Source organism: Colias croceus, chromosome 12 (genome assembly GCF_905220415.1).
Source record: "Colias croceus chromosome 12, ilColCroc2.1".
In the NCBI taxonomy this organism is placed as follows: domain Eukaryota; kingdom Metazoa; phylum Arthropoda; class Insecta; order Lepidoptera; family Pieridae; genus Colias; species Colias croceus.
This window is the reverse complement of record NC_059548.1, coordinates 3,940,799-3,966,686: the sequence shown is the minus strand read 5'-3', so window position 1 is coordinate 3,966,686 and position 25,888 is coordinate 3,940,799. Positions and strand designations below refer to the sequence as shown.

General features: G+C 37.9%; 5 protein-coding genes across 5 annotated transcripts; 2 read left to right on the top strand and 3 right to left on the bottom strand.

Annotated features, from left to right (window-relative positions):
• Window positions 1–363: 363 nt before the first annotated feature.
• Window positions 364–9,354, bottom strand: LOC123696065 (TP53-regulated inhibitor of apoptosis 1-like). The gene is made up of 3 exons (XM_045642071.1): window positions 9,291–9,354; window positions 1,094–1,314; window positions 364–1,001 (listed from the first exon to the last, which is right to left on the bottom strand). The coding sequence occupies exons 2-3, from the start codon at window positions 1,238–1,240 to the stop codon at window positions 903–905; spliced, it is 246 nt and encodes an 81-aa protein (XP_045498027.1). The 5' UTR covers window positions 1,241–1,314; window positions 9,291–9,354; the 3' UTR covers window positions 364–902.
• Window positions 2,045–5,434, top strand: LOC123696040 (DNA-directed RNA polymerase II subunit RPB1-like). Its single transcript, XM_045642036.1, has 3 exons — window positions 2,045–2,545; window positions 3,513–3,671; window positions 4,491–5,434. Exons 1-3 carry the CDS (start codon window positions 2,303–2,305, stop codon window positions 5,343–5,345), a joined length of 1,257 nt encoding a protein of 418 aa, XP_045497992.1. The 5' UTR covers window positions 2,045–2,302; the 3' UTR covers window positions 5,346–5,434.
• On the bottom strand, window positions 3,428–5,213 carry LOC123696053. The gene is made up of 2 exons (XM_045642057.1): window positions 5,161–5,213; window positions 3,428–4,494 (listed from the first exon to the last, which is right to left on the bottom strand). The coding sequence occupies exons 1-2, from the start codon at window positions 5,164–5,166 to the stop codon at window positions 3,679–3,681; spliced, it is 822 nt and encodes a 273-aa protein (XP_045498013.1). The 5' UTR covers window positions 5,167–5,213; the 3' UTR covers window positions 3,428–3,678.
• A 1,037-nt stretch (window positions 9,355–10,391) lies between the features above and the next one.
• On the top strand, window positions 10,392–14,384 carry LOC123696024 (ESF1 homolog). Its single transcript, XM_045642012.1, has 8 exons — window positions 10,392–10,986; window positions 11,071–11,194; window positions 11,545–11,647; window positions 11,808–11,928; window positions 12,082–12,272; window positions 13,007–13,208; window positions 13,422–13,622; window positions 13,709–14,384. The coding sequence occupies exons 1-8, from the start codon at window positions 10,524–10,526 to the stop codon at window positions 14,368–14,370; spliced, it is 2,067 nt and encodes a 688-aa protein (XP_045497968.1). The 5' UTR covers window positions 10,392–10,523; the 3' UTR covers window positions 14,371–14,384.
• A 1,327-nt stretch (window positions 14,385–15,711) lies between these two features.
• Window positions 15,712–24,442, bottom strand: LOC123696015 (DNA (cytosine-5)-methyltransferase PliMCI-like). Its single transcript, XM_045641994.1, has 8 exons — window positions 24,209–24,442; window positions 23,370–23,484; window positions 22,717–23,083; window positions 22,316–22,529; window positions 19,235–22,235; window positions 17,951–18,131; window positions 16,485–16,666; window positions 15,712–15,835 (listed from the first exon to the last, which is right to left on the bottom strand). The coding sequence occupies exons 1-8, from the start codon at window positions 24,268–24,270 to the stop codon at window positions 15,764–15,766; spliced, it is 4,194 nt and encodes a 1,397-aa protein (XP_045497950.1). The 5' UTR covers window positions 24,271–24,442; the 3' UTR covers window positions 15,712–15,763.
• Window positions 24,443–25,888: the final 1,446 nt, after the last annotated feature.

Below are 25,888 nucleotides of genomic sequence, written 5' to 3'. Positions count from 1 at the left end.
AAATCCCATGGGAACAGGAATTATGTGGGTTTTTCTTTGACCATGCTAGCAAAGCGACTGGCGGAAATCTATACACAGCATACAGTATAAGAGTAATGTAACAATCTAATGTAAATGTAACTTTTGCAACTTCTTGGTCCAATTTTTAATTTATAATATATGCCAAGCCCATGTGAGATATATAGGAACATTTCATTAAGAAGCCAGTCATAGAAAATATAATTGCCATCTATACAGTATACATACTGCTATGTCTGATTCAGCTTCTAGGAAACATTCCGTTTTATTTTGGCACCATATTAAACACACAATTATTCATTATTATTATTCTGCTTACTAATATGAAGAAAAAAAACAATTATGGAACATCAACTACCTATTTATTTCTAATAAAGATATAAATTAACAACATCACAGACACTACACTTAAATGCCACTACAGTATGATTTTCTATTAAGTCATTAAAAGTATAAATGCATGTTTAATCCTTTTACAATTTGCTGGACACATTTAATCTTTGTTAGTATAAGTATTAGTAGTATTAGTTTAATATATATGTATAACATCTATAGTTTTAAGTCAATACCGAATTAGGAAATCCTGTAATGGTATTTGATATGTGTGAATAAATAAATAAATAAATAAAATCTAAGCACTCAGAGTAATGCAAAACTTTAAATTTGATAATTTGTACACTAATTTAGGAACATTAAAGAAAATATTGCTTTCATGTGCTAAAATTTACAAAGAATAACTTTTCCAATAACATAAATAAGCAGATTTGAGTATGTGACTTCATTTATTTTTGAACTGCATTTGTAATTGCACGGTCAGCAAACTTAAAGTTCATTACATTCCAGCATGTAATTGGATTGAATACACACAGTAAATTACATTTTTGTCAACTGCTATCTCCACCAGGTGGCTTAAACTCGTTATCGGTACCTAAAACGTCTTTATCAATATCTTTAAAGTCTATGTTCTGCTGCTTCATTGCCTTCTGTAACATAACAATATAATGATACATACATAGTTATTACCATAAAAATTCACGAACAACATGTGGACGAATAAAAAAAACAAATTATTTACCTTAACACATTCTTGGTAAACCTTAAATATACCTGCACATACAGAGTCGTCGTGATCTCCCTTTAAAAAACGTTCAGAAAACCATGAGTTGAAACAGTCATCATACTTTTTCTTTAAATCTGTACATTCCTCCCCTATGCTGTTCATTATTAAAAAGCGTATCACCTATTTACTTTTTTTGATTTAATTCAAACAAAATAACCTTTATCTTCCAAAAAATTATACCCGGCGCGGCCTAAGATGATCCCTATGACAGTTCGTCTTAGTGATTGCTCGTATGATGGATCGTGTCGATACTTTACTATTTTATAGGCAAAGGCGTGGTTTGCATACAGCCACGTCGGTAAACATGTTTTTACAAATATTATAAAATGAATTTTTAACGTCTATTATGTAAACGAAACGGTAAGTAAAACGAAAGTTTTCCAAAACATAAAAATGCACCTTATCATTTTCTCGTAATTTTTAACCCGTTTAACACAGTGTATATTATTTTATCATGAAAATGGAATCCCCCATTTAATTTTTCTATAACTTATATTATCATAGGTAAGTAAATTAACGCGAACGGAAATTAATTAATTAATTATGCTGCGATCTTCTGTTCCATTCAATAGTGAATGAACTATAGCTTAAGCATGGAAAAAATGTGAACTCGTTTCCATTATCGAAATTTGTTTATCGATACTTTCCGCACTAGTCGATAAATGCCAACGATGTAAGTTTTGAAGGACGTAAACGTAAAGTCAGATTGATATAATTTCTCGTAAATGTTAAGAATTGTTATAATGCCAACGGAATATCATTGTAATAGCATAAAGCTACGTAAAAATTAATAAATGCCATTTTTAGACGCCTCCAATACGTTTCTAATTTAATGGTGACGCCATTACAAGTTTGTCTCTTGAGAATAACTGTCAGTGTCATAGGGATCATCTTAAAGCATCTACAGACGCTCCGATTTGGTTGGTGCCAACCATCCGACCACGACCAAATCGGAAAGTGTAGAGAGCGGTCGGTCCGACATAATTATTATTAATATTGGTTTGACGTGGTCGGATGCGCCAGCGATACCAACCAAACCAACTTCCTATCCGACCCAACCAAATTGGAACGTTTGTAAGCTTTGTTCCGACCAAATCGGCTCATTCCATAGAGTAATATAGGTAATTGACTCATTCGCATTCGCAACGCCGCCGGTGTGTCAACATGAACGCCGAGGGAGTTACAGTCACCGAACGTGATATTATAATAAAATTACTGGAAGTATATAAAGACTTTCCCTGTTTATGGGATTTAACTAATAAAGATTACGCAAACAGAGATGCCCGAAATCAAGCATATATTATTATGTTAGAACTATTAAAAAAAATTGACAGTGGGGCTACATTAAAAACATTAAAAAATAAGTTAGATAATATGCGTACATCCTATAGGAGGGAGCGAAAAAAGGTAAGCAAATTCAAGTCAAATATCCTGTTATGTATATAAATAAATAATGTGTTTTATATGTTTTTAATTTATGAGCATTTTTGTCTGATCTCGATGACATATAAATGAAATGTAGAAACTTTGATTCACTAAAAAGTATTTAATAAATATCAAACCTATTTAATAAATAGCACATCTAAATAATATGTAGTAGGTAATTAATAATATCAAATCTTTTTTATTTTTTACTTCTCCGTTTTTCAAGTCGGTTGTTTTTAACGTAGTTATTTTTATTGCGTTTTATTATGAACTAGCTGAGCCCCGCGGTTTCACCCGCGTGGCTCAGCTCCTGTTGGTCTTAGCGTGATGATATATAGCCTATAGCCTTCCTCGATAAATGAACTTTCTAACACCGAAAGAATTTTTCAAATCGGACCAGTAGTTCCCGAGATTAGCGCGTTCAAACAAACAAACAAACAAACTCTTCAAGAAAGAACTCTTCAGTCAAAAAAAAACCCGCATAGTTCCCGTTCCCGTGGGATTTCCGGGATAAAATCTATCCTATTTCCCGGGGTAAAAAGTAGCCTATGTCCTTTCTCGGGTATCAAAATATCTCCATACCAAATTTCATGAAAATTGGTTCAGTAGTTTAGGCGTGATTGAGTAATAGGCAGACAGACAGAGTTACTTTAGCATTTATAATATTAGTATGGATGACATGATTGCTAAAGGATTTCGCCCATTCCCTAGACTGGCTTCTACAGTCTAAATAACAAGAGAAATATGAAGTGATATACGGCTGCGCAATATCAAAACATGTCTTGATGTAGCAAGACTAGCAAGTATACATAGTGGTAAATCAAAACATGTTTTGACAATACTTAACAAGTAAAAAAATCATTATAATATATTCTAAGTACTTTATTGAAGAAATAAAACAACTATGGGTTTCAGTAAACAATAAATTTGGATATTTTACATATTTTAGGTGGAAGCTAGCAAGACTAGTGGCGCTGGAAACGATGAGGTGCATACGCCATCACTATGGTACTATGAACACCTCTTATTCTTGGATGAAAAAATCACGCCGACGACAGAGGTTATTGATAATATGGAGACGGATTCTTCCCAGTCACATAATGATGAGGTAAGCTTTAAATATTCATAGTATTAATCATTCTTTCTTGAAAATGTACCCGGCCCTGATTGTTAAAATATTCAGTGAATATTTGTCTAACAGAATTACCATCTGCAGTACGTTGCCTTTCTGTTCTGTTAAGGCCTACTAAGTTGTCATTTAATCTCCAGTCTCCTGGCCGAAAAGTACATGTTTCAGTATCCTCGGTATCAACACAATTTCTTGTTATATAGTTTGATGACTTTTTTCTTAAATAATTGTGCAGTGTGCATGAAGCCATTACAACTTTGGGTACATTATGAACATTAATTTGAATTGGTCTTTTTAATACTCTAAAACGTTCAGCTAAAATACCAAATGCATTTTCTACAATTCTTCTTGCTCTGGAGAGTCTATAATTGAAAATTCTTTGATCATGTGTCAAATTTCTTCTTGGATATGGTTTTAAAAGATTTTCATTAATGGCAAATGCATTATCTGCCACAAAACAATATGGGGCGATAACATTTGATTGCGGTAAAATAGAAGGTGATGGTAAATTTAGTTGGTTCGATTTCATTTTTTCATGAAAAGTTGTATGTTTGAATACTCCACCATCAGAAATACTGCCATTAGAACCTATATTTACATAAATAAACTCGTAATTTGCATTCACAATACCAAGCAGGACTATGCTAAAAGTTCCCTTATAATTATAGTACAGTGTACCCGATTTTGGCGGCTTCTCGATAATAACATGTTTGCCGTCAATAGCACCCAAGCAATGATTAAATTGCCATTTTATTTCAAAGTCTTTAGCTATTTGTAACCAGTCATTTTCTGTTTCAGGAACCTGCAACAAAAAGAGAACGCGTTACGAGAAGAAAGCAAAATGACATTTTAAAGAAACAGTCGGAATTACTAGAGTCTGCTAAAATATTAATATCTGGTGACGGCACATCAGCTGATGCTTTCGGGAACTCCGTGAGTTCTCAGCTCAAGGAGCTCCCAAAAGTACAAAGATGCCTCGCCGAAAAATTAATAGGAGAAACATTGTTCTATGCAAAACTAGGAGTGCTTACTTTTGAAACCTCAATAAATATTAAAAGAAGATCAGTACAATATTTAGGTCAGGGGTACGCGTACCAGCAGCAGGTGCCACAAACATATGCACCATCACCAACACCATCACCTCAGCATCACCAGCCGTCACCATATGCACCATCACCATCACCATCACCACAGCATCACCAACCGACACCATTTGCACCATCACCAACACCATCACCACAGCATCACCAGCCGTCACCATTTGCACCATCACCAACACCATCACCACAGCATCACCAGCCGTCACCATATGCACCATCACCATCACCATCACCTCAGCATCACCAGCCGTCACCATTTGCACCATCACCATCACCATCACCTCAGCATCACCAGCCGTCACCATTTGCACCATCACCATCACCATCCCCACAGCATCGTCAGCCATCACCATCACATAAGTACTCACATACATCACAATCACTTCAACTCAGTCAGCCATCAACGTCATCAACATTACCTCAGCTTCCACCATCATCATACCAGCAACAATTAGATTCCAATTCATTAATTAATTACATAAGCAGCAATCAACAACAGGTAGTCAGAGGAAAGGGGAAGGAGTTAAAAAAATATTTGATTTTTAAAAAGTAATTTTTCAGTGATATTCGTACTTTTCCATTTTAATTTTTACTAGCTTTCCGCCCGCCTTTGTCTAAAACCTAATAAATTATGTACTAAAACCTTCCCCTGAATCGCTCTATCTATAAAAAGAGCAACTATGGAGTTTCTTGCCGGTTCTTCTCCATAGATGCTGCTTTCCGAATCGGTAGTAAATGTTAAAAATATGACGTTTCAAAAGTGCTTCTCGAAGAAGTCTAATTGAATAAATAAATGTTTGAGTTTGAGTTTTAGGAGCCATTATTTAAGAGAAGAAGAAGAAGAAGAATTTGAGTTTGAAAAAAAACCACGTCAAAATCCGTTGCGTAGTCATTCATATATATATAAAGCTACACTACCACTCACTCACTGACTGACTGACATCGGGTTTCTCGGAAACTACGGGGAAAGTTGGGGGGATTTTGACGTGATCGTATAGAGGTGCGGCGAGTGACCACCGGAAAAATATTGACATCTCCAACACCCTGGACAAGAGAGTGGACCCCTGGAGGTGCGCAAAAACGGTGATACCTGGAGGGGGGGTGTCTGAACAAAAAATGCTCGGAACTGGTGGCGATTACCAGGGGTGGTGGAAAAATGGGGATTTTCGCGAAAACAAGATGGCCGCCGTACTTTGCCAAAATCGCCGTTTATGAATCCTTACGTCTCAAATTTGGCACACGTGCTCTGTGCGAGCCGGCGAATCGATCGGTGCCCCGTTCGAGTGGCTCCGGGCCCCCGTTTCCAACTTCCATACAACGTTAACTCCAACGGCCCGCGGAAACGGTGCGAGTTGGGTGGGGGGTCCCGGAACTAAAAATGATCACCACCCTGGGACGCTACCAGGGAGCCACAGTGGGACGCTTGATTTTGGAATTTTTCCATTTTTGGCGCAAACATAAAAACGTAAATTTAGACGAGGTGGCGCATCGCGGAAATACACTCACACCATGTTCGTACTCGCCCAGCTCCCAGGATATCCAGAAAAATCCGAAATCTTAAACTTTCCCACATCTCGCGAAGACGGTCAACGGCCCGCGCAAACGGTAGCAGCTGCATCTGGGGTGCTCAAACTAAACTTGTAGTAGACCTCGAGCAATTACCACAGAGTGTGAAAAATATTCAAAATGGCGGAAAAAATGGCCGCCGCCATACAAATTCTAAAATGGCCGTCGCTGGTCCGATCGCGCTGAAACTTGGCACAGGGGCTTTAATCAAGCCGCACATTAAGGTGGGATACTCATAATTGAGTTTCCACCGCTGGTTTCCGAGTTTCATACAACGCGAAATTCGACGGCTCTCCGAAACGGCACTAGATAGCCGGGGGGTGTAGAACTAAAAATTGATCAGGAAGATGGGGCGCTCCCAGGGCAATCGAGAAATTTCAAATTGGACGCCATTTTTTTTTCAAAAATGGCCAATTTTTCAAAGCAAGATGGTGGCGCCGGTTACTTCACGATCGGTCTGAAAATTGACTTCTGTGCTCTAATCGGCCAGATTTACAAAACTGCACACTCAGAATATCTCTCCGACCCCCGGTTTCCATTTTCCATACATCACGAAATTCAACGGCTCTCTGAACTGGTGGCACTTAGGTCGGGGTTGCCGAAGTAAAAAATGTTCAAAAACTTGGTCCGCTTCCAGGCACATAAAAATTTTTGCTAAAAAGCGAAATTTTTTTTTTCGAAAATTTTGTATGGAAATTTCCATAGTAGGAAGGGTAATTGAATACCATCGGCAAAAGACGGCACCGCGGGCTGCTTGCTGCCCGCGCACCGCGCAACTTCGAGGGTTGACAGCCTCCCAGAGTAGAAAATATTTATTAACTTTTGAACTACCTACCACACGAGCCAAGCGAGCGAAGCGAGCGAGTCACGGCAGCGGCCAGCATAAATATTCAAATAGGTAGCGAGGAGCGAAGCGACGAGCGTGTTAGGTTAACTTTTGAACTACTTACCGCACGAGCCAAGCGAGCGAAGCGAGCGAGTCGCGTCAACGGCCGGCCTAAATATTCAAATAGGTAGCGAGGAGCGAAGCGACGAGCGTGTTAGGTTAACTCTTGAACAGTTTATTATGAAAAGTCACTGCCCGCTATCGATAAGACGTTTCAAAAATTTTACCAATATTTGAATAAGTAATATATAAGCAGTTTAGGTAGCGAGGAGCGAAGCGACGAGCGTGTTAGGTTAACCCTTGAACAGTTTATTATGAAAAGTCACTGCCCGCTATCGATAAGACGTTTAAAAAGTTTACCAATATTTGAATAAGTAATTTATAAGCAGTTTAGGTAGCGAGGGGCGAAGCGGCGAGCGTGTAAGGTTAACTTTTGAACTACCACACGAGCCATGCGAGCGAAGCGAGTGAGTCACGGCAGCGGCCGGCCTAAATATTCAAATAGGTAGCGAGGAGCGAAGCGACGAGCGTGTTAGGTTAACTTTTGAACTACCTATCGCACGAGCCAAGCGAGCGAAGCGAGCGAGTCGCGGCAGCGGCCGGCCTAAATATTCAAATAGGTAGCGAGGAGCGAAGCGACGAGCGTGTTAGGTTAACTCTTGAACAGTTTATTATGAAAAGTCACTGCCCGCTATCGATAAGACGTTTCAAAAATTTAACAATATTTGAATAAGTAATTTATAAGCATTACCGACTGACTGTAGAATCGCTGTTAGGAGATGTAACAAATGGATAGGAAATTTGAATGCATTTTCGAATGACTGAAGATTTCTGCCCTGGGATGAGCCGCGAGCTGCTTGCAGCTCGCGCACCATGCACCCTCGAAGGTGAACCGCCCCCCGGAATAGAAAATATTTGAATTTGAAATTTATAAGCACTTCCGATTGACTGTGGAATCGCTGTTTGCAGATAATAGCAAATTGACGGGGAATTTTAATGCATTTTCAAATGACTGAAGATTTCTGTCCTGGGATGCTTCGCGGGCTGCTTGCAGCCCGCGCACTACGCTCCCTCGAAGGTGGACAGCCTCCCGGAGTCGAAAATACTTGAATGGGAAATTTATAAGCATTACCGACTGACTGTGGAATCGCTGTTAGCAGAAAATTACAAATGGACTGGGAATTCTAACACATTTTCTAATGACTGCCTTATTGCTTCAACCCAGGGGCAAAAGGGGCTCGCGGGCTGCTTGCAGCCCGCGCACAACGCACCAGCTAGTTTTAAATATATAAGCATACAAAGGGACATAGGGACAGAGAAAGACACTTTGTTTTATACTATGTATACTATTACTTTAGAAAAATAAATAAACTATTTTTTATATATTAAAGTTGTTTTATTGAATACATACCTTTAGGTAATCTTTGAGTACTCTAATGATAGCTTCGCAGGTCTCTGGTATTATCTCAGACAGTAGTTGTGGTGATATACATGTGCTTAATTTAAGATCATTATATTCTCTTCCTGACGCGAGATATTTTAAAGTTGCCACTAATCTTTCTTCGGCAGTTACAGCTTGCCTCATAACTGTATCGGTTTTCGCTATATATCTTTTCAAAAGATTTAATATTTCATCGAATGATTCTGGAGTCATTCGAAGATATGTTCGGAAATCTTCATCATCCAATTCCTTAAGGAGCCGCATATGACTGTAATTTTCTCTATTTCTATAGTAGAATTTAGCCCATTCTCTTCGTTTTTTCCTTTGTTCCTTTTGCAGCGGTGCTGTAGCAACAATGGTTGATGCAACCAACGCTATTTTAGCATTTTTCGATAATACCGGTGGCATGAGGCAAGACGTCCGTTCACTACTTCATAACAAAGTCAACTGCATATATTATATTAACTCTATGGTCAACTGACAGCTGGAAGGCCAACCGTCGGACAATCTGTAGCAATGTCGGAATGGTTGCCATGTCGGTTCCAATATGGTTGGCACCAACCAAATCGGAGCGTCTGTAGATGCTTTTAGGCCGCGCCGGGTATAGACATCAATGGACATCAATATTCAATAATTGCTCTGAAGTCTGAACCGTCGTCTGTCACTTTGATCATTGATTGATGTTTGACAGTTTGAGTTAAGCTTCGTTCAAACAGGTGAATATCGAGAGAGATGCGGAATCACCTGTGGGAACACGGGAATAATTACAGTGCGGAATGTTTCCTGGAAATTGGCATTCCGCCGGAATGCCATTAACAAGAATTACTCCTGAGGCTGTGCTTTGTTTTTTTATCCTCTCTATCTGATGCAAATCGTGTGATTTTCATTAGTAAAATTGTTTTCTCATTATTTCGTCCTTAGACCTATTTTAATTCATGCTCAATTAAATGGCGATTTTTTTATATTTTTGTCGAACTATTAATAAATAAAAAATTAAATTGGCCACGCCATAATTTTTTGTCAAATATGTACTTAATTATTTTATAAAACAATTTTTTTTATTTATGTACTTTAACAAAAAAAATATAGGACAGTGCTAGTCGTCCGCTAAACGGATGAATAAAATAAATTAGTCGTCCGATTACCGGATGAATAAAATAATTTAATCGTCCGATAACATCTATTTATCTATATAGTTAGGTTATCGGGGTTTCCTTATAGAACTGCCGGTTATTTGTGGGGGGAGGAGGGCACACGTAGGTATTTGATTTTTTTTTTGCGCGTCTACGGTGTAGTTTATTTTTTAAGAAACCTAACCTAACCTAACCTAAAGGCTAACCTAAACCTAACCTAACGAATTGAGGGCGAATATCTCGGCCATTTTTGATTTTAGAGAAAAGTTGTTCCTATAAAACATGCTTATATTAGCGTAATCTTTACGATAAAACAATAATAAATAGGTGTTATAATGACACCAACTCCATCAAAAATTTTTTAAGTCCTGCGCCCCCTTTGCTTTAGTCCAACCCAACTAGCTTTAGTGTTAAAAGTTTATCTAGTAATCCGAATAATCGGACGATTAAATTATTTTATTCATCCGTTTAGCGGACGACTAGACACTTCGAAAAATATATGTATGTAGTAGCCCTTATGTCAATTTTAACTTTTTAAAATAATTTGACTTTGACAAATTAAAATAATATCCCCAAAGTTTTTAGGTTACCTATATCCACAGGTTAGGTATATCATGGTGTTGATTTTATTTACTTTAAATTGTGTCAATGTAGCGAATTTACTGATTAAACAAGAGATTTATTAAGTTATTCTGGGTATTAAAAATGGGTGATATTTTGAAAGACAGTAGATTTGCTAAGTATCTGAATGACCCTAAATATCGGCAAATACCAAAACATGAAAGAAAGGTTAAGATTGATAAAAGGTTCCAGTCTATGTTCAGCGATGAAAAATTTAAAGTAAAATATACAGTGGACAAACGTGGAAGGCCAATAAATGAAACTTCTACAGAAAATTTAAGAAAATATTACGACTTGGAGGAATCTGATGAAAGTTCTGCAAGTGATTCGGAAAACAATGATAAGGAAGATGATGAATTAAACAATGATTTAAAAGTTGATAAAGATGATGAAGTTAAACCGGGACAGTTTGTGAGGCGAAAACCCAGTAACGATGAGGAAGAAGTGCCATCAAGTTTTAAAAATGACAAACTAACTCGTGGAAGTTTAGATAAAAAAATCAAAAACAGACTGCTTGATTTAGACGTTGATTATGCACGCGGCGAAGGTAAATTATCTATAAGGAATAAAGAATGATCTTGTACAAAACATTTAAAATATTAGACATATAAATAAAAATATTTACTTTTAGGTATTTTACTTACGGATAGTTCAAGTGATGAAGAAAGTAGTGAGCCTGAAGAAGAAACTGATCTAGAACATGAGTGGGGAGAGTTAGATGCTGATGCTGACAAAACAGATGAGTCTACTAGAAGGTACATAATATATTATTAACTGTAATTTGCAGATATAAGTGAAATAAATGCAATCAATTTAAAAGAAGTCCAAAACAGCTATCAAGTTATAATAAAAAACTTAGAAGTATAAATTTCTTTGTAAATAAATTCATTTTGCTATGTTCCTTTTTTAACCCATTGAGCCCCGAGCGGCCCGATCGGTCCACGACACAATAGATTTTCTATTGTGTCTGTGATTCCGGGGGCTGAGTTATCTACTCACAGAACACATATAAGATAAAATATATAAAACATAAGATACACTTATAAAGTTATTTATAAAAATGAAATTGTTATAGTATAACATGTATTACTTATTGGTTTTACAGAATAGCGATTTGTAACATGGACTGGGATAATATAAAAGCATCAGACCTCATGGTGCTTTTAAGCTCCTTTCTTCCTCCGGGTGGAATTATACACAGTGTCACAGTAAGTTATTATAAATGTCAATATGCCTTACAAACTATTATTTTTACATACAAAATTTTTGTGTCAATACAAATATTGCCTTACTTAGTTTTTTCATTTTGTTTCTTTTCCCACTTATTTTATTGTCATTTTGATTTCAATGAAAAAAAAATTTTTTTAGATATATCCATCTGATTATGGTCTAAAGAGAATGCAAGAAGAAGAAGTCCGTGGTCCCATTGAGTTAACTGAAGAAAAAAAACAATATGATGATTCCAATGATGATGGTGGAAATGAGGAAGGTCAGTTTTTTTAAGGGCTCTTTACCTTACCTGGCATAATACCTAATATTGTAGTTCAATTGAGAATTCGATGTAATGGAGGCAATAATCTCATATATCAGTAATGCCAGAAAATACGGAAAAAAACCTAATATTATTATATCCCTTTTCAAGGTTCATCGTATCATATGGAAAAGCTACGTCGTTACCAATTAAATAGGCTCAAATATTACTATGCTGTTGTGGAATGTGATTCAGTGATGACAGCTGATAAATTGTACACTGAATGTGACGGTATCGAATATGAAAGCAGTGCTACACGTCTGGACATGAGATTCATCCCCGATGATGTAACATTTGATCAGGTAATATTGTCTAGTTGATGATTTTCTTTTCATTTCCAGAACCATACATAAAATTTAAACTGTTTGATGGAAACATATTTAGAGCAGCCAATGCTTAAGTTGGTAGCTGTTCAATCAGTTTAGCTGCCTAATTGAATAAGCCTATAATTAGAAAGCTGGCTGTTAAGTTAGTTAGGGTCAGCTCACACCGAGACGCGACGCGGCGCGACGCTACGCGCACATTTTTCATAGAGCGACTCAGAATATACTTTATTCACTACACGAAAAGATACACATTACATTGTGAGAATTCAGATTACGTTGCACCACGCAGCGCTGCGCCTCGAGGTGCCTCGAGGTGCCTCGCGGCGTAGCGCGACGTATCGTGACGCAGCGGTGCATCGCCGGTACGCGAGGCGTGCAAGAGCTACGATTTTAAGATGCGCCTCGCGACGTTGCGATGCCTCTCGCGACGACGCGCGGCGTAGCGCGAAATCATTGGCCTCTTTGATTATCGTCGCGACGCGTCGCGTCTCGGTGTGAATTGACCCTTAGTTACGAAATATAGAAATCATTAAATTTTAAATTAATATGAGAAGATGCAAATAACTTTATTTTTGTGGTTCATAAAGTTAAGTTTTAATGTAGCAGAATCACCCTCACTTTTGAATGGAAACATTCAATTAGTTCATGCCAAAGGAATGATTATTCCTTTTTTTATTGATAAAAACATGATAAAAAATATAACATTTTAGGAACCTCGTGAAGTATGCACTAAGTTACCAGATTTAACGAAATATAAGCCCAGGCTGTTCACAACAACAGCATTGCAGCAAGCTAAGGTCGACTTAACTTGGGATGCTACCAACCCTAACAGGACTGAAACTATCAAGAGTGCATTGGATGGCAAAATCGATGATCTGGATCTAAAAGAATACCTCGCTTCTAGCAGTGAAGGTATTATTCATTTTTTTTTAATTGCACTTGCAGTAGATAAAGTAATAAAAAAAATATTATATGTACAATTGGGTTATTTTAAATTTTTATCACTACATAGTTTATAACAAAGTTGCTATGTCCCTATGTATGCTTAAATCTTTGAACTTAATTTATATACATATTCATATTTTTGAGCTTAATTTACATTATTTTTTCCTATTATTCTTACAGATGAAAATCCTGAAGAGGATGAAGTTGATTCACAACCAGAAAGTGGAAATGAAGATCCATTACAAAAATATAAAATGCTCCTGGAGGATATAGAAAAAAAGGAACAGAAAAAACAGAATAAAGATATGGAAATGGAAATCACCTGGGGCTTAGGAGTCAAAGACAAAGCAGAACAGCTTGTCAAAAAGAAACTGTCTGAAGGTAAACGAATGATTATTCATTTAACATTATATTAGTTTTTCAATGGTTGAATTTCGATGATTATTAATTGAATACGTCCATTTCAGAAAACAAAAACTTAACTCCATTCGAAAAGCTACTGCAAAAGCGGAAGGAAAAGAAAAAACAGCGTAAATTAAAACAACAAAATCCCGAAAGCCTCGGCAGTGAGTCTGATGACGGATCTTCAGATGATGTTCCGTCTGATGTGGATATGAACGATCCATATTTCGCGGAAGAATTTAATAAGCCCGAATTTAAAAACAAAAAGCCCAAGAATAAAAAGTCGGAAAAAGAAGACGTCGATTCTGACGAAGAGAGAAATAAAGCTGAATTAGAATTATTGCTAGATGAAGACGACGGAAAGCAACACTTTAGCCTTAAAAAGATACAAGAAGCCGAGAATACGTCGAAGAAATCTAAGCGTAAGAAAAAACTTAAAGAGAAAATGAAGGAACAAAAGGAAGCGGTACCCGACTTCGAAATGAACTTGAACGATCAAAGATTCTCAGCTGTGTATAACTCGCATCTTTTCAATATAGACCCCACTGATCCCAATTTCAAGAAAACAAAAAATATGGAAAAACTTATACAGGAAAAGTTAAAACGAAGACCAACAGAAACACCGATGACGGCTTCGGAACCCAAAAAGTCTAAGGAAGATATTGAATTAAATTTGTTAGTGAAAAATATTAAACGAAAAACGAAAGGTGTTATTGTTAAAAAATAAATATTAAATATATGTGTATTTGTTTCATTATTTTGCCTATCTCTTTATCTAACCACAAGATATTATATGGTATGGTTTTCACGCATTAACTACTGAACCGATTACAATGAAATTTAGCACACATAATATAGAGGGTAACTTGTTTTAACGCATAGGATAGGTTTTATCCCGGAAATCCCACGGAAACGGGAACTATGCGGGTTTTCTTTAAAAACGCGGGTGAAGCCGCGGGCGGAAAGCTAGTTATTAATAATAATTATATACACAAATTCATATAATAGCTGATTAGTTTGTTTGTTTGTTTCAACGCGCTAATCTCAGGAACTACTGGTCTGATTTGAAAAAAATATTTCGATGTTAGATAGCCCATATAACGAGGTAGGCTATAGGCTATATAGTACGGGAGCTAGCAACGTTTAAAAAAAGTCATTTTAGTATAGTTGGGTTTTTGATATACTGTTTCTCTTTCTATTTCGGTTAGAGTCCGGGCTGTCTGGCTGGCCGCAGTGGTTGCGTTTATTAGTGCGCATCTTATCTGCACAGGAAAATATCCTTAATTTAAAGTCATTTTTTAACGCGTAATTTTTAATCTTTTGCCTTTAGATAGATCCATCAGTCATAATTTTTTTATTGCAAGACGTTTTTTGCGTTGTAAAATAGGTGCCATACGCAATTTTTATTTCAAAATAACTAAAATGTCATCGAAATAAGTGAAATTACATCAACATGCTAAAACCAAACTAGCTAAAAAAATATAGTTTGAAAAACTAAAAAGAACGCTTTCGAGATAGATACAATAAAAAGTATAAAATTAATCTAGGAGTCAAACAATAAACAATACATAGTATAAATATTTTGTGAAAAAAGCGTGGGGTGCCGTGTAGATTTTATACAAATTAACTAAAATATATATTGTGTAGAAGTCGGTAAGTTTACGTAAGGAAATATTTAATCCTGGCCATCCTTATCACTTATCAGGATAAGATACATGTATGAAATTATTGTATTGTTACCGGGTTTTGGTAAGGTATACAAAATTTTAAATCCGTTGGCTTAAAGTGGGTCAAAATCTAATCCAAAGGAGAATAATTGGTTACATACAAACTTATTATGTTATAAGGTAATCCTGGCGATCCTTATGAGGATAATAAGATAAATTTATGAAATTATTGTATTGTCCGGTGACAAACAATAATAAAGGACCGGTGTCCTTGATAAGTTGATAACTGTACAAAAGTGGATCAAAATCGAATCGAAAGGAGTCGGTTAGTGGTTACATATAAAACATACTTACAGGGGAAGCTAATAGAAGCGTGTTAAAAAAATAAAAATGCCATAATTTGTGAATAATATGATTTATTACTAAATTATAATTACATTTATTAATTGAATATCATGATATTAAAGCTTTTTTTATTTCTCTTCCTAGGGCCGCTCCTAGTGGAGGAGGAACTGCATTACCCACCTGAAATAAAGATTTTAAATTATTAATTGTTTATAGTTATCACTAGTCTAAACTTTCTATAATTATAAGCAGTATTATGAAAGCTACTTCTCATCTGCCTCTGTCGATACATACCCGTTATAAACAAAAACTAGGTACTCAACACATTTACATTTTAATGTAATAGGTTAGGTTTTAAAAAAGCTATGACCGTATCATATCATCATCTGCAGGTGTTCCATCAAGACGTATTAAAAAAGTATAAATTTTAAAAAAGATCGTTTGTGCCGAACACACGTGTCAGAAGTGAAACTTTTTTGGCAAGATTCAAAGATACCAACATCGTCGCTTTACTCAATGACGTGACGGTATTGCCATGACGCGACCTTGAAATTTTACTCTCAACGCACCTAAAGAAGTTTCACTTCAATAAACGCGTGTTAGAGCGGCCGTACACGGGCAGCTCGAGCAGTTAACGGCTGAACGACGTACCCGGACTGCTCGAGCGGTCGGTCGTTGACTGCTCGAGCTGATGCTACAAACCGCGCAGTTGACGGCTTGTAGCGATGATGATGTCTATAGTTCAACGCGGGGTCGCGGCTTCAAGCCGTCAGTCTCAACTGCTTGAAGCGGTCCGTGTACGGCCGCCCGCCGCCGTGTGTGCAGTCACCTGGCGATGCTTGTCCTGCACGGAGCCGGCGAACAGGTACTTGTCGCGGAAGCCCTGCGAGCGCGCGCACTCGCGCACCGACACCACGCGGCCCTGCGCCGGGTGCAGCACGCGGCCCTGCTTGCCCATCGGCTCGGGGTCCGTCACCGTCGTGCTGAAGTACCCGTCCCACGATATGCGACCTGACCACTCACACGGTTATACGTCAAATCGATTATTATAACACAATTATCTATATAAGTATTTATTTAAAAAATTATATATATGTATGTTTATCAACCATCTGGTTTCCATAACAAATAGTTTTGTAATTATGCATTGACTTTAATCAAGCAGCCAGGTAGGGGTCCGTTTACACAGACTGGCTCGGAGAGGAGAGCAGATTCTGATCAGGTTGAAAACATAGTTTTAATAAAGAGCTTTTAATATTTGCAGGCGCCGCGATGTAGTGGAAGCACAAGTGGAAGCAAGACGGTGTCATACATTTACTATAAATATAAGGATTTTATTTGCAATAAATGGGATTGAGCTTGGCCGTGCCTTTTAATTCTAATCTCACGTCATAGGAAACCAGTCCCCTACAAGTTGTATGTCTTAGCACAGAGACTAGTTTGAGAGGAGCGTACCATAGAGGCCGGCCCAGTTGTTGTGCCGGTTGGCGGTGTGCGGCAGGCACCAGGGGATGAGCGTGTGCTCCTGCTTGTCCTGCGCGCCGCACGACAGAGACTAGTTTAGAGGGAGCGTACCGTAGAGGCCGGCCCAGTTGTTGTGCCGGTTGGCGGTGTGCGGCAGGCACCAGGGGATGAGCGTGTGCTCCTGCTTGTCCTGCGCGCCGCACGACAGAGACTAGTTTAGAGGGAGCGTACCGTAGAGGCCGGCCCAGTTGTTGTGCCGGTTGGCGGTGTGCGGCAGGCACCAGGGGATGAGCGTGTGCTCCTGCTTGTCCTGCGCGCCGCACGACAGAGACTAGTTTAGAGGGAGCGTACCGTAGAGGCCGGCCCAGTTGTTGTGCCGGTTGGCGGTGTGCGGCAGGCACCAGGGGATGAGCGTGTGCTCCTGCTTGTCCTGCGCGCCGCACGACAGAGACTAGTTTAGAGGGAGCGTACCGTAGAGGCCGGCCCAGTTGTTGTGCCGGTTGGCGGTGTGCGGCAGGCACCAGGGGATGAGCGTGTGCTCCTGCTTGTCCTGCGCGCCGCACGACAGAGACTAGTTTAGAGGGAGCGTACCGTAGAGGCCGGCCCAGTTGTTGTGCCGGTTGGCGGTGTGCGGCAGGCACCAGGGGATGAGCGTGTGCTCCTGCTTGTCCTGCGCGCCGCACGACAGAGACTAGTTTAGAGGGAGCGTACCGTAGAGGCCGGCCCAGTTGTTGTGCCGGTTGGCGGTGTGCGGCAGGCACCAGGGGATGAGCGTGTGCTCCTGCTTGTCCTGCGCGCCGCACGACAGAGACTAGTTTAGAGGGAGCGTACCGTAGAGGCCGGCCCAGTTGTTGTGCCGGTTGGCGGTGTGCGGCAGGCACCAGGGGATGAGCGTGTGCTCCTGCTTGTCCTGCGCGCCGCACGGGCCGCCCGCCGCGCACGCGCACACGCCGCGCCGCGCGCCCGTCGACGAGCGCCCGTTCTTCTTGTCCTCGTAGCGGTACTGCAGCACCTGACCGAACGACAATTATTATCTATACTAATTTTATAAAGCTGAAGTTTGTTTGTTTGAACGCGCTAAGCTCAGGAACTACTGGTCCGATTTAAAAATTCTTCTTTCTTTCTTTCGGTGTTAGATAGCCCATTTATCGAGGAAGACTATAGGAGTGGAGCACTGCGGGTAAAACCGCGGGGCACAGCTAGCTAGAGGATACGCATACGAATTAATAATAATAAATGATATCTTATACCCTACTAATATTATAAATGCGAAAGTTTGTGAGGGTGGATGGATGTTTGGGTACTCTATCACGCATACTGAACTGATTACAATAAATTTGATATGTAGGTAGCTAAAGACCGAAACAAACATAGGCTACTTTTTATCCCGGAATCCCACAGAAACATGAACTATGCTAGATTTTCTTTGTAAACGCGGGCGAAGCCGCGGGCGGAAATCTAGTTTATCTACAACTAAATCCTTCCTCGACAACCACGCTACGTCTGGGCTGACCCAAAATAAAAACAAAATAAAATATAGCCTACGTTACTTCTTATTAATATACCTTCCTATCAGTGAAAAAGTCATTAAAATAGGTCCAATACTTTTGAAAATTGAAGCCTATTCATTACAAACAAACAAACAAAAATCGATATTAATTCTTCTTTACAATATTAGTGTTCATATGCTAGTAATTTAATAATATCGTGTGGCGCACGTGCATAAGCTCACCGTTATTATATTTTACCGACTCTCTAAAGTAGCAGGTTTTATGTAGAAAATTATTATTCTTTTTGTTCAACATTCTTTAATTCTGATAATGAGATATTTTCTGTGCATGTAAAAGTAAGTGTAACATGGAAAAGATGTACTTGCAGGTTTTTTTAAAGGTTCAGGTTGTATAAGAATTATTATTACAGTATACATAATAGATTTTTTTGAGTTTAGACCAGATATACTTACATACAAACAGACTAACATTTTAAAACTATATTTTTGATTTAGATATTGAATGCTGATCAAGCCTCAAGTATTATTTTAAAAAATATTCAATGTACAGTTTTGACTTTCTTCCGATTTAATTTTTTGTCACATTATTGTTTTGACAAACTTACCTTACACTTAGTTCCATCGGACAATGTCACAGAAATATTGGGAAGATCTCGCCAATCGGAACCAGGAGTAGTCGGTATTCTAGCAATACGAGCTTGTATTAGAGGGGCCATGTTTTTGCATATATGATCCCTCAATTTTGCATTTTCATCTTTACTTCTCACTAACCGTTGGAAATAACTTTCAGGCATCGATCCGTAATCTATTTCAATTTTATTCGCGCCATTGCATATTTGCGGCAGATCACTCATAGCGTCTTGTATGGTGCAAGTGCGTCTCGGCGCCGACTCATCCCATTGCATGTTCGTTACGAATCGTTTCCCGTCGATTGTGGTTGTGAGGGAACAAGCTCGACGGCTAAATACGTGCGTCGGCTCCGGGTACAGCGGGAGCTTGTACCCGGGTGCCGCAGCCAATATGATGAGCCGTCTTCTCGTTTGAGGCACCCCGTAGTTACCGGCTTGTAGGATTCCGAACGTGCACTGATACCCCATATCCAATAGGGCCCTCAAAGTCAACTTCAAAACCATTCCCTTTTTGAATGCTACAAAATTTCTCACATTTTCTAAGATGAAATATTTGGGTCTGTAGTAATCACAGTACGAGAGATACGAGGCCACTAACGAGTTTTTGAAATTTGAATACTCGCGAGAATTAAATCTATTCATGCCTGAAAAGCCTTGGCAGGGAGGGCCACCACACAAGAGCTCGACTTCACCTTGCATGGGGAGCCTCAGACCGCTGGAACTATGTGTTGCACCCGACATGGCATCTTTGAGCAGAGCATTGCAGTCTTCATTGAAAACGATGCAGTTTTTGTTATTCAAAGAGTATGCATGTGCTGCGGCTTCAACATTCTCGATGGCCCATTTACATTCTGCAACACCAGACATATGCAAGCCTTCTGACAATCCCCCACAACCCGCAAATACATCCAATGTCCGTAGAGGTTTGACCTTCACTTCATTTACTTTTGAAATTTGTTCAATGGGTTTACTTGACTTTCCTTTACCCTTTCCTTTGTCTTTGCCTTTATCTGTGCGGCCTATATTCTTCGCGTAATGTGGAACATCTATAATTTCATTTGACTTCTTGTCATATGACATTCGAAAGTAAAAGCGGTTTGGATCTTGTTCTAGCCAGCTATATATGTTATCAGACTGGGGTATGTTCTCAATATACACCAAATGGCATGGTCCAACTACAGCTGAAAATGGTACTTCCTTTATTTCTTCACTCCAATAAACAACATTTAAATCTTCATGTTGTGGAAATCTATTGGTAGTATTTTCGGGTCTATACATAATGTTCACTTTTATATAAATATCTTGTGGTACAATAAGGGGCCCTTCGCCAGCAGCTGTTACAGCTACTATATGACCAATACAAAACGGGTCACTCGTATCAACATTAGACCCACGTAAATTATTATCACTTTTTCTGTAGTATTCAGGATAAATATCTTCATCAACTTTATCAAGTTTAATTCTTGTTGTGCTATTGATATTGAGATTGTTTCGAAGTTTAAATGTGCCCGGCTTAAGGAACACACCATTTCCTTTCTTATATTCAAAATCTTGCCATTTAACAACAGTCCATTCAGATCTATTATCTTCTTTAACATATTCAGACTTTTCAACAAGCTTGCCGATAACTTTTGGGATATCTTTAGCATCTTTTTTCGTCTTACGTTCACAAGATGGACAATATCTGTGTTTTCTCAATTCATTTGGACAGGGTGGATCAGGTGGTAAATCTTCAAATCGAGACGTGAATCTCTCATAAAATTTCTTATAGAAATATGTTTTACCATCATCTTCAAAGAACTCTTGTTCTACCTCTTTTCCACCAAGTTTGAACCAGTCTTCTGGAGATTCCTTTCTGTCTACTGAAGCTTTTCTGAGGATAGACGATAATGGTGCGCCATGACAGCATCGATCTGCTAAGAATACTTCTCTCGGATCTCCTACTTCGCCTAAAACAGTATCTGATGATCTAATGAATACTTCGGCATGAAAATAACCAGATTTAGGATTTATTATTTCTTTCCACATATAAATAACTCTTGAAACTAAAGCCGGTATATTCGCCTGCGATGTTTCAACCATTACAAAATCTCCAATTTTTAACTCGGCGCCGTCAATTTCTACCCGTTCGTAATATATTTTTGTTGCATCAGCTTTAACTGGTTCCCCAATCCATTTAATATTCCTATTGTTTGAACCCGTTAATTTTACTGGCAAAGCATCTTCAATTTTGTTAAATTTATTTTTTTCTGCATTCTGTTGGTATTCATCATCATCTTCGGGTTCTGAATCTTCAGCCTGCTGTACGGCCATATTTGGGCAAAGTCTTCTGACACAGGCCTTCTTAGTCCTGCCATGACCCCCAAACTTAAGCATAGCTCTACAAGCATTGCACTCACCACAATCAGGTAGTTGACAAGCCTCACACACACCACATCTCTTTCTTCTTAACACCAGTTCATGGTTGGTTTTATCTAGTTGATTCGTAAAGAAGCTTTCAAATGTTTTTTGAACTAAGGGTGTGGTGGTAGCTTTAGTCCAAGCTTTTTTATCAACTTTCTTATAATCAATTTTAGCTCGTATTTTCCTTTTACCAAACTTTATTCCCATAAGTTTTATTAATTCTCTCATACATGGGAGTGTTATGAGAGGATCACTGTCTTCATCTGATTCTAAGCTAACAACTTGATCACAGACAAACTGAGCATGTTTGTGAAGCATTTCTTCAGACATTAACTTATCATTAAGATCTGGTATTTTAGACTCTCGAACAACTTCTAATAGATCTTCATATGTAGGTTGCAGATAATGGTATTCTTCTAAATATTCTACCACCACTTTACTCAACCAAATTTTCTCATACAAATTATCCATCAGAGGTGTATAGTCCACACTTGGTTTCAGTAAATTATATTCCCCAAACTCAGTGGAAAGTGTTATACAATTACGACTACCTCCATCAAATCCATGGATATACCTGTAAAAATTATTAAGTTTTGATTAATAAGAAAAGTGAAAAATTATAAAAGAATTAACTAAAAATAAATAATGATATACCATTCAATTATAGGGCCGACATCTTTAACAGGTATGCATTCCTCATCAATTTCTGGGCAATCAGAGCAGATGGATTTCAAATAACCCGACATAAAAATCCTAACGTCACTCTCAACAAGGCCACCGTCAATTGGGACTAAGTGTCCTTCTTGGTCAAATATTGAAAATCCTGTTATGTTAGTTTGTGGGCGTTCCATAATGTCACCTTCATCGCCTGTAACATAGTTTATAAAAGGATATGAAGCTATTTAAATAATATTTTTTATCAAACTTTGTATATTTTATATATTATGTTAGTTAATTAAATTTGGTTCTGATATTCAATGAGTTGAACAGAATTCTGAATATTGTTGTTTTAAAAATTTGACTTTTCTTAAGTCAACCCCCATAATATGATTTACCTGCAACTAAAAGTAATTTTTCATTTGTTAAAGCAATAAATTCTTCCATAGCATCTTGTGGGTGTCCTTGATAATAAATTATGTCTGAATTATTGAGAAACTGTCCACAAATGAGGCATTTCTCTGTATCTAGATTTTTATTAATCATAGTATCTTCAGGTACTGTGGTTTCTATTTTTTTGTCATTTAATTCATTAACATTTTGATTTTCATCTATTTTTTTGTGTGTTTTAGTGCCGACGTCATTATTTAATAGTTCTGAAAGGTGACTTTCTTCATGTTTTTTTGTTTCAGTTGTTATACCATTATCCATATCATTTAGTGTTTTTATTTCATTAGTCAATTGGTTCTCCTGTTTTAATTTTTTCTGCAAAATAGTAATTGAAAAATAATAAATAAATAAATAAAATGAATAGTAAAAGTAAGTAGAAAAATAGTAATTACTACTTCATATTTTATTTTGATAACTAGCTTTCCACCTGTGGCTTCGCTCGCTTTGCCTAAAACCTAATATATGTATAATATACTAAAACCTTCCTCCTCTATCTATTAAATCGCATCAAAACCCATTGCATAGTTTTAACGATTTAGCATAAATAGGAATATAGGGAATGCGAAAGCGACATTGTTTAAAACTATGTAGTGATAATTACCATATTATCATTCATTGTATCTAAATCATTCTCTGAATCCGGACTTCGTGTTCGTTTTTGAACAAACATGTCTGTTAACTTTTGTTGATTTTTTTCACTCAAATTATTTTTTAATCTGAAAAAGAAAACATTTTTTAGTTCATCATCATCATCATCATCAACCACTGCTGAGACACAGGCCTCCTATGAGGGTACAGGCTATAAATCCACTACCCTGGTCAGGTGCAGGTTGGCAGGTGACAAGTTTATGATTCTTTGACATGTCGATTTCCCCACACTGTTATCCTTCACCATTTAGCAATGGTGATGTTATTAGATAAAATGAAAAAATCTATTTATTTCCTTATCGCTCGCCTGGTCTCGAACCCCCAACTTATCGATTTGAAGTACTGTGCCACTACTGCATAAACATGTATATATGTCTACATAGAGCCAGCAAATCATTTAATTAAATTACAAAAATATGTGCAACTAAATCACTTTAGTATGTTTTATAATACAATTTTATTTTTAAATGTTTTCTATAAATTTCACCCATGGCTTCGTAAAATGTCAAAATAAATCGCCATGGGAATGATTGTAGAAATTATTACTTTTTAATTACACAACATAATATATGTATTAACACTACCCAATAAAGTCTAAAAGTACTACATACACTCTACTAGTGTTAAAGGACATTAAAGAGGGGCCAGACTCCTGTAGGCATAGAAAACATACCACAAAATCGATCCGTTTCGTGTGTAAAAATGACAAATAAACTTTCGCATATTTAGTATTATTGATGTCGCAGAAGATTATTATTTTATTATTAATTGACGGAAGATGCAAACGCTTACCTGTTTTCATTGAATACTTTGCTTTTCTTATAATCGTCATGTTCTTCAGTGAGCGTAGGCATATTTATGTAACTAATTCCTATAGGTTCTATAATTGTTTACACTTTATATATATAAGAAATCAAACCATTTAACATACCTATTGTAATTGTATGTTGTAAATGTGGTTGTAATGGTTGTAAACAAGACAACTGCAAAGGCGCATGAAAGGCGCGAAAAATACAGGTCTTGCCATTCTCCATTCTGTGCTAATTGTGATCACAGATTATGTATTAAAGGCCCTACTCACGGTTCAACACAACCCACAATCTGCTGACACAATTTGTTGAAGTCGCGATTGAGCGTTCTCTACTCACGATTCATCCAACCCTCAATCTGCTGATACAATTTCATTCCGCGATTGCTTGCCACAACGTGTGCACGTCACGTTGATGCCTGGCCTGATCAATAATACGCATTATTAATGGATATACTAATTTATGAAATATAAGATAATTATCTTTGTAAAGCTTGTATTTTTTCCAATTTTATTGATAGATTTCAAGGGCTATAAAGTATAAACGGCTATAAAATATAAACATCTTCCTCAAATATGTAAAAATGTCTTTCCCGCGTTTATCTCAAAACCGCCATTTTGCGATTACTGCGCAGCGCGATTGAGCCGAGATTGGAGCAATCACAATACTCACGTTTCAACACGCACACAATCTGCTGAGACAATTTGTCGGGTTGCTTCCGCGCCGATCCAATACACAACATGTTGGGTTACGCCCCCAACGTGCCCTCAACTATACTATTCACGACACAATCTGTCAGCTCACTGCAGATTGTGTCAGCAGATTGTTACTGAAATTGAATCGTGAGTAGGCTACTTTAGTTACTAATTGTGATATTGTTGCCATGGTTGGTTACCATAGACTAAATAAATGAAAACTTTTAGCACCGCAGATTAAAGCCGCAGATATACTTGGTACTTTAAAATATACAGTTAGCATGGAAATATAATATATACTTACAGTTAGGTGTGCCCCTCGGTTTTACCATCATTGCTTCACTCCTGTTGGTCTTAGCGTGATGATGTAGCCTTCCTCGATAAATAGGCTATCTAACACCGAAATAATTTTTCAAATCAGAGTAGTTCCGGGAGCGTTCAAGTATTACGTAACGCAATTTTTGTATATTTTTGACCCCCCCCCTCCTCCCCTTGTAACGCACCATAACGTTTTAATATACCCCCCCCCCCAGTCTCAAAACGTTACGTAACACTCAAGTGACCATTTTTACCCTAAAGTTGCAAAAAAGTATATTACAGATTTTATCCTTTTTAATCCGCAACACCTGCGTATTATGTTTATAATCATCATCACTAACAAGTACTGACAAAGAGAACAACAATAAATGATGTTTAATACAATCTAGGGATTCCCAGTGAAATATAAACAAAAAGGTTTGCCAACTTACGAAAACAAATCAAAAATGACGACCAGAGGGATTCCCCGTAAAACGTAAATGAAAGTGGTTGCCAATTTTGGAGTTTTAATTCACTAATTTTTTATAAAAAAAAACAATGTTACGTAACGTGTTGTAAGAAAGACCCCCTCCGCCCCTGTAACGCATCGTAACGTTTTACGAGACCCCCCCTCCCCCCAAATTGCGTTACGTATTACTTGAACGCTCCCT

Coding starts and splice junctions, on each gene's coding strand:
- LOC123696065 (XM_045642071.1), bottom strand. CDS start 1,240: ATGAACAGCATAGGGGAGGAATGTACAGATTTAAAGAAAAAGTATGAT. Junction 1,002..1,093: donor TTTACCAAGAATGTGTTAAG/GTAAATAATTTG, acceptor GTTATGTTACAG/AAGGCAATGAAGCAGCAGAA.
- LOC123696040 (XM_045642036.1), top strand. CDS start 2,303: ATGAACGCCGAGGGAGTTACAGTCACCGAACGTGATATTATAATAAAA. Junction 2,546..3,512: donor ATAGGAGGGAGCGAAAAAAG/GTAAGCAAATTC, acceptor TACATATTTTAG/GTGGAAGCTAGCAAGACTAG. Junction 3,672..4,490: donor CCCAGTCACATAATGATGAG/GTAAGCTTTAAA, acceptor TTTCTGTTTCAG/GAACCTGCAACAAAAAGAGA.
- LOC123696024 (XM_045642012.1), top strand. CDS start 10,524: ATGGGTGATATTTTGAAAGACAGTAGATTTGCTAAGTATCTGAATGAC. Junction 11,929..12,081: donor TGATGGTGGAAATGAGGAAG/GTCAGTTTTTTT, acceptor TCCCTTTTCAAG/GTTCATCGTATCATATGGAA. Junction 13,209..13,421: donor CCTCGCTTCTAGCAGTGAAG/GTATTATTCATT, acceptor TTATTCTTACAG/ATGAAAATCCTGAAGAGGAT.
- LOC123696015 (XM_045641994.1), bottom strand. CDS start 24,270: ATGCCTACGCTCACTGAAGAACATGACGATTATAAGAAAAGCAAAGTA. Junction 22,236..22,315: donor GTCGGCCCTATAATTGAATG/GTATATCATTAT, acceptor TAATTTTTACAG/GTATATCCATGGATTTGATG. Junction 15,836..16,484: donor TGCAGGACAAGCATCGCCAG/GTGACTGCACAC, acceptor TCTTTATTTCAG/GTGGGTAATGCAGTTCCTCC.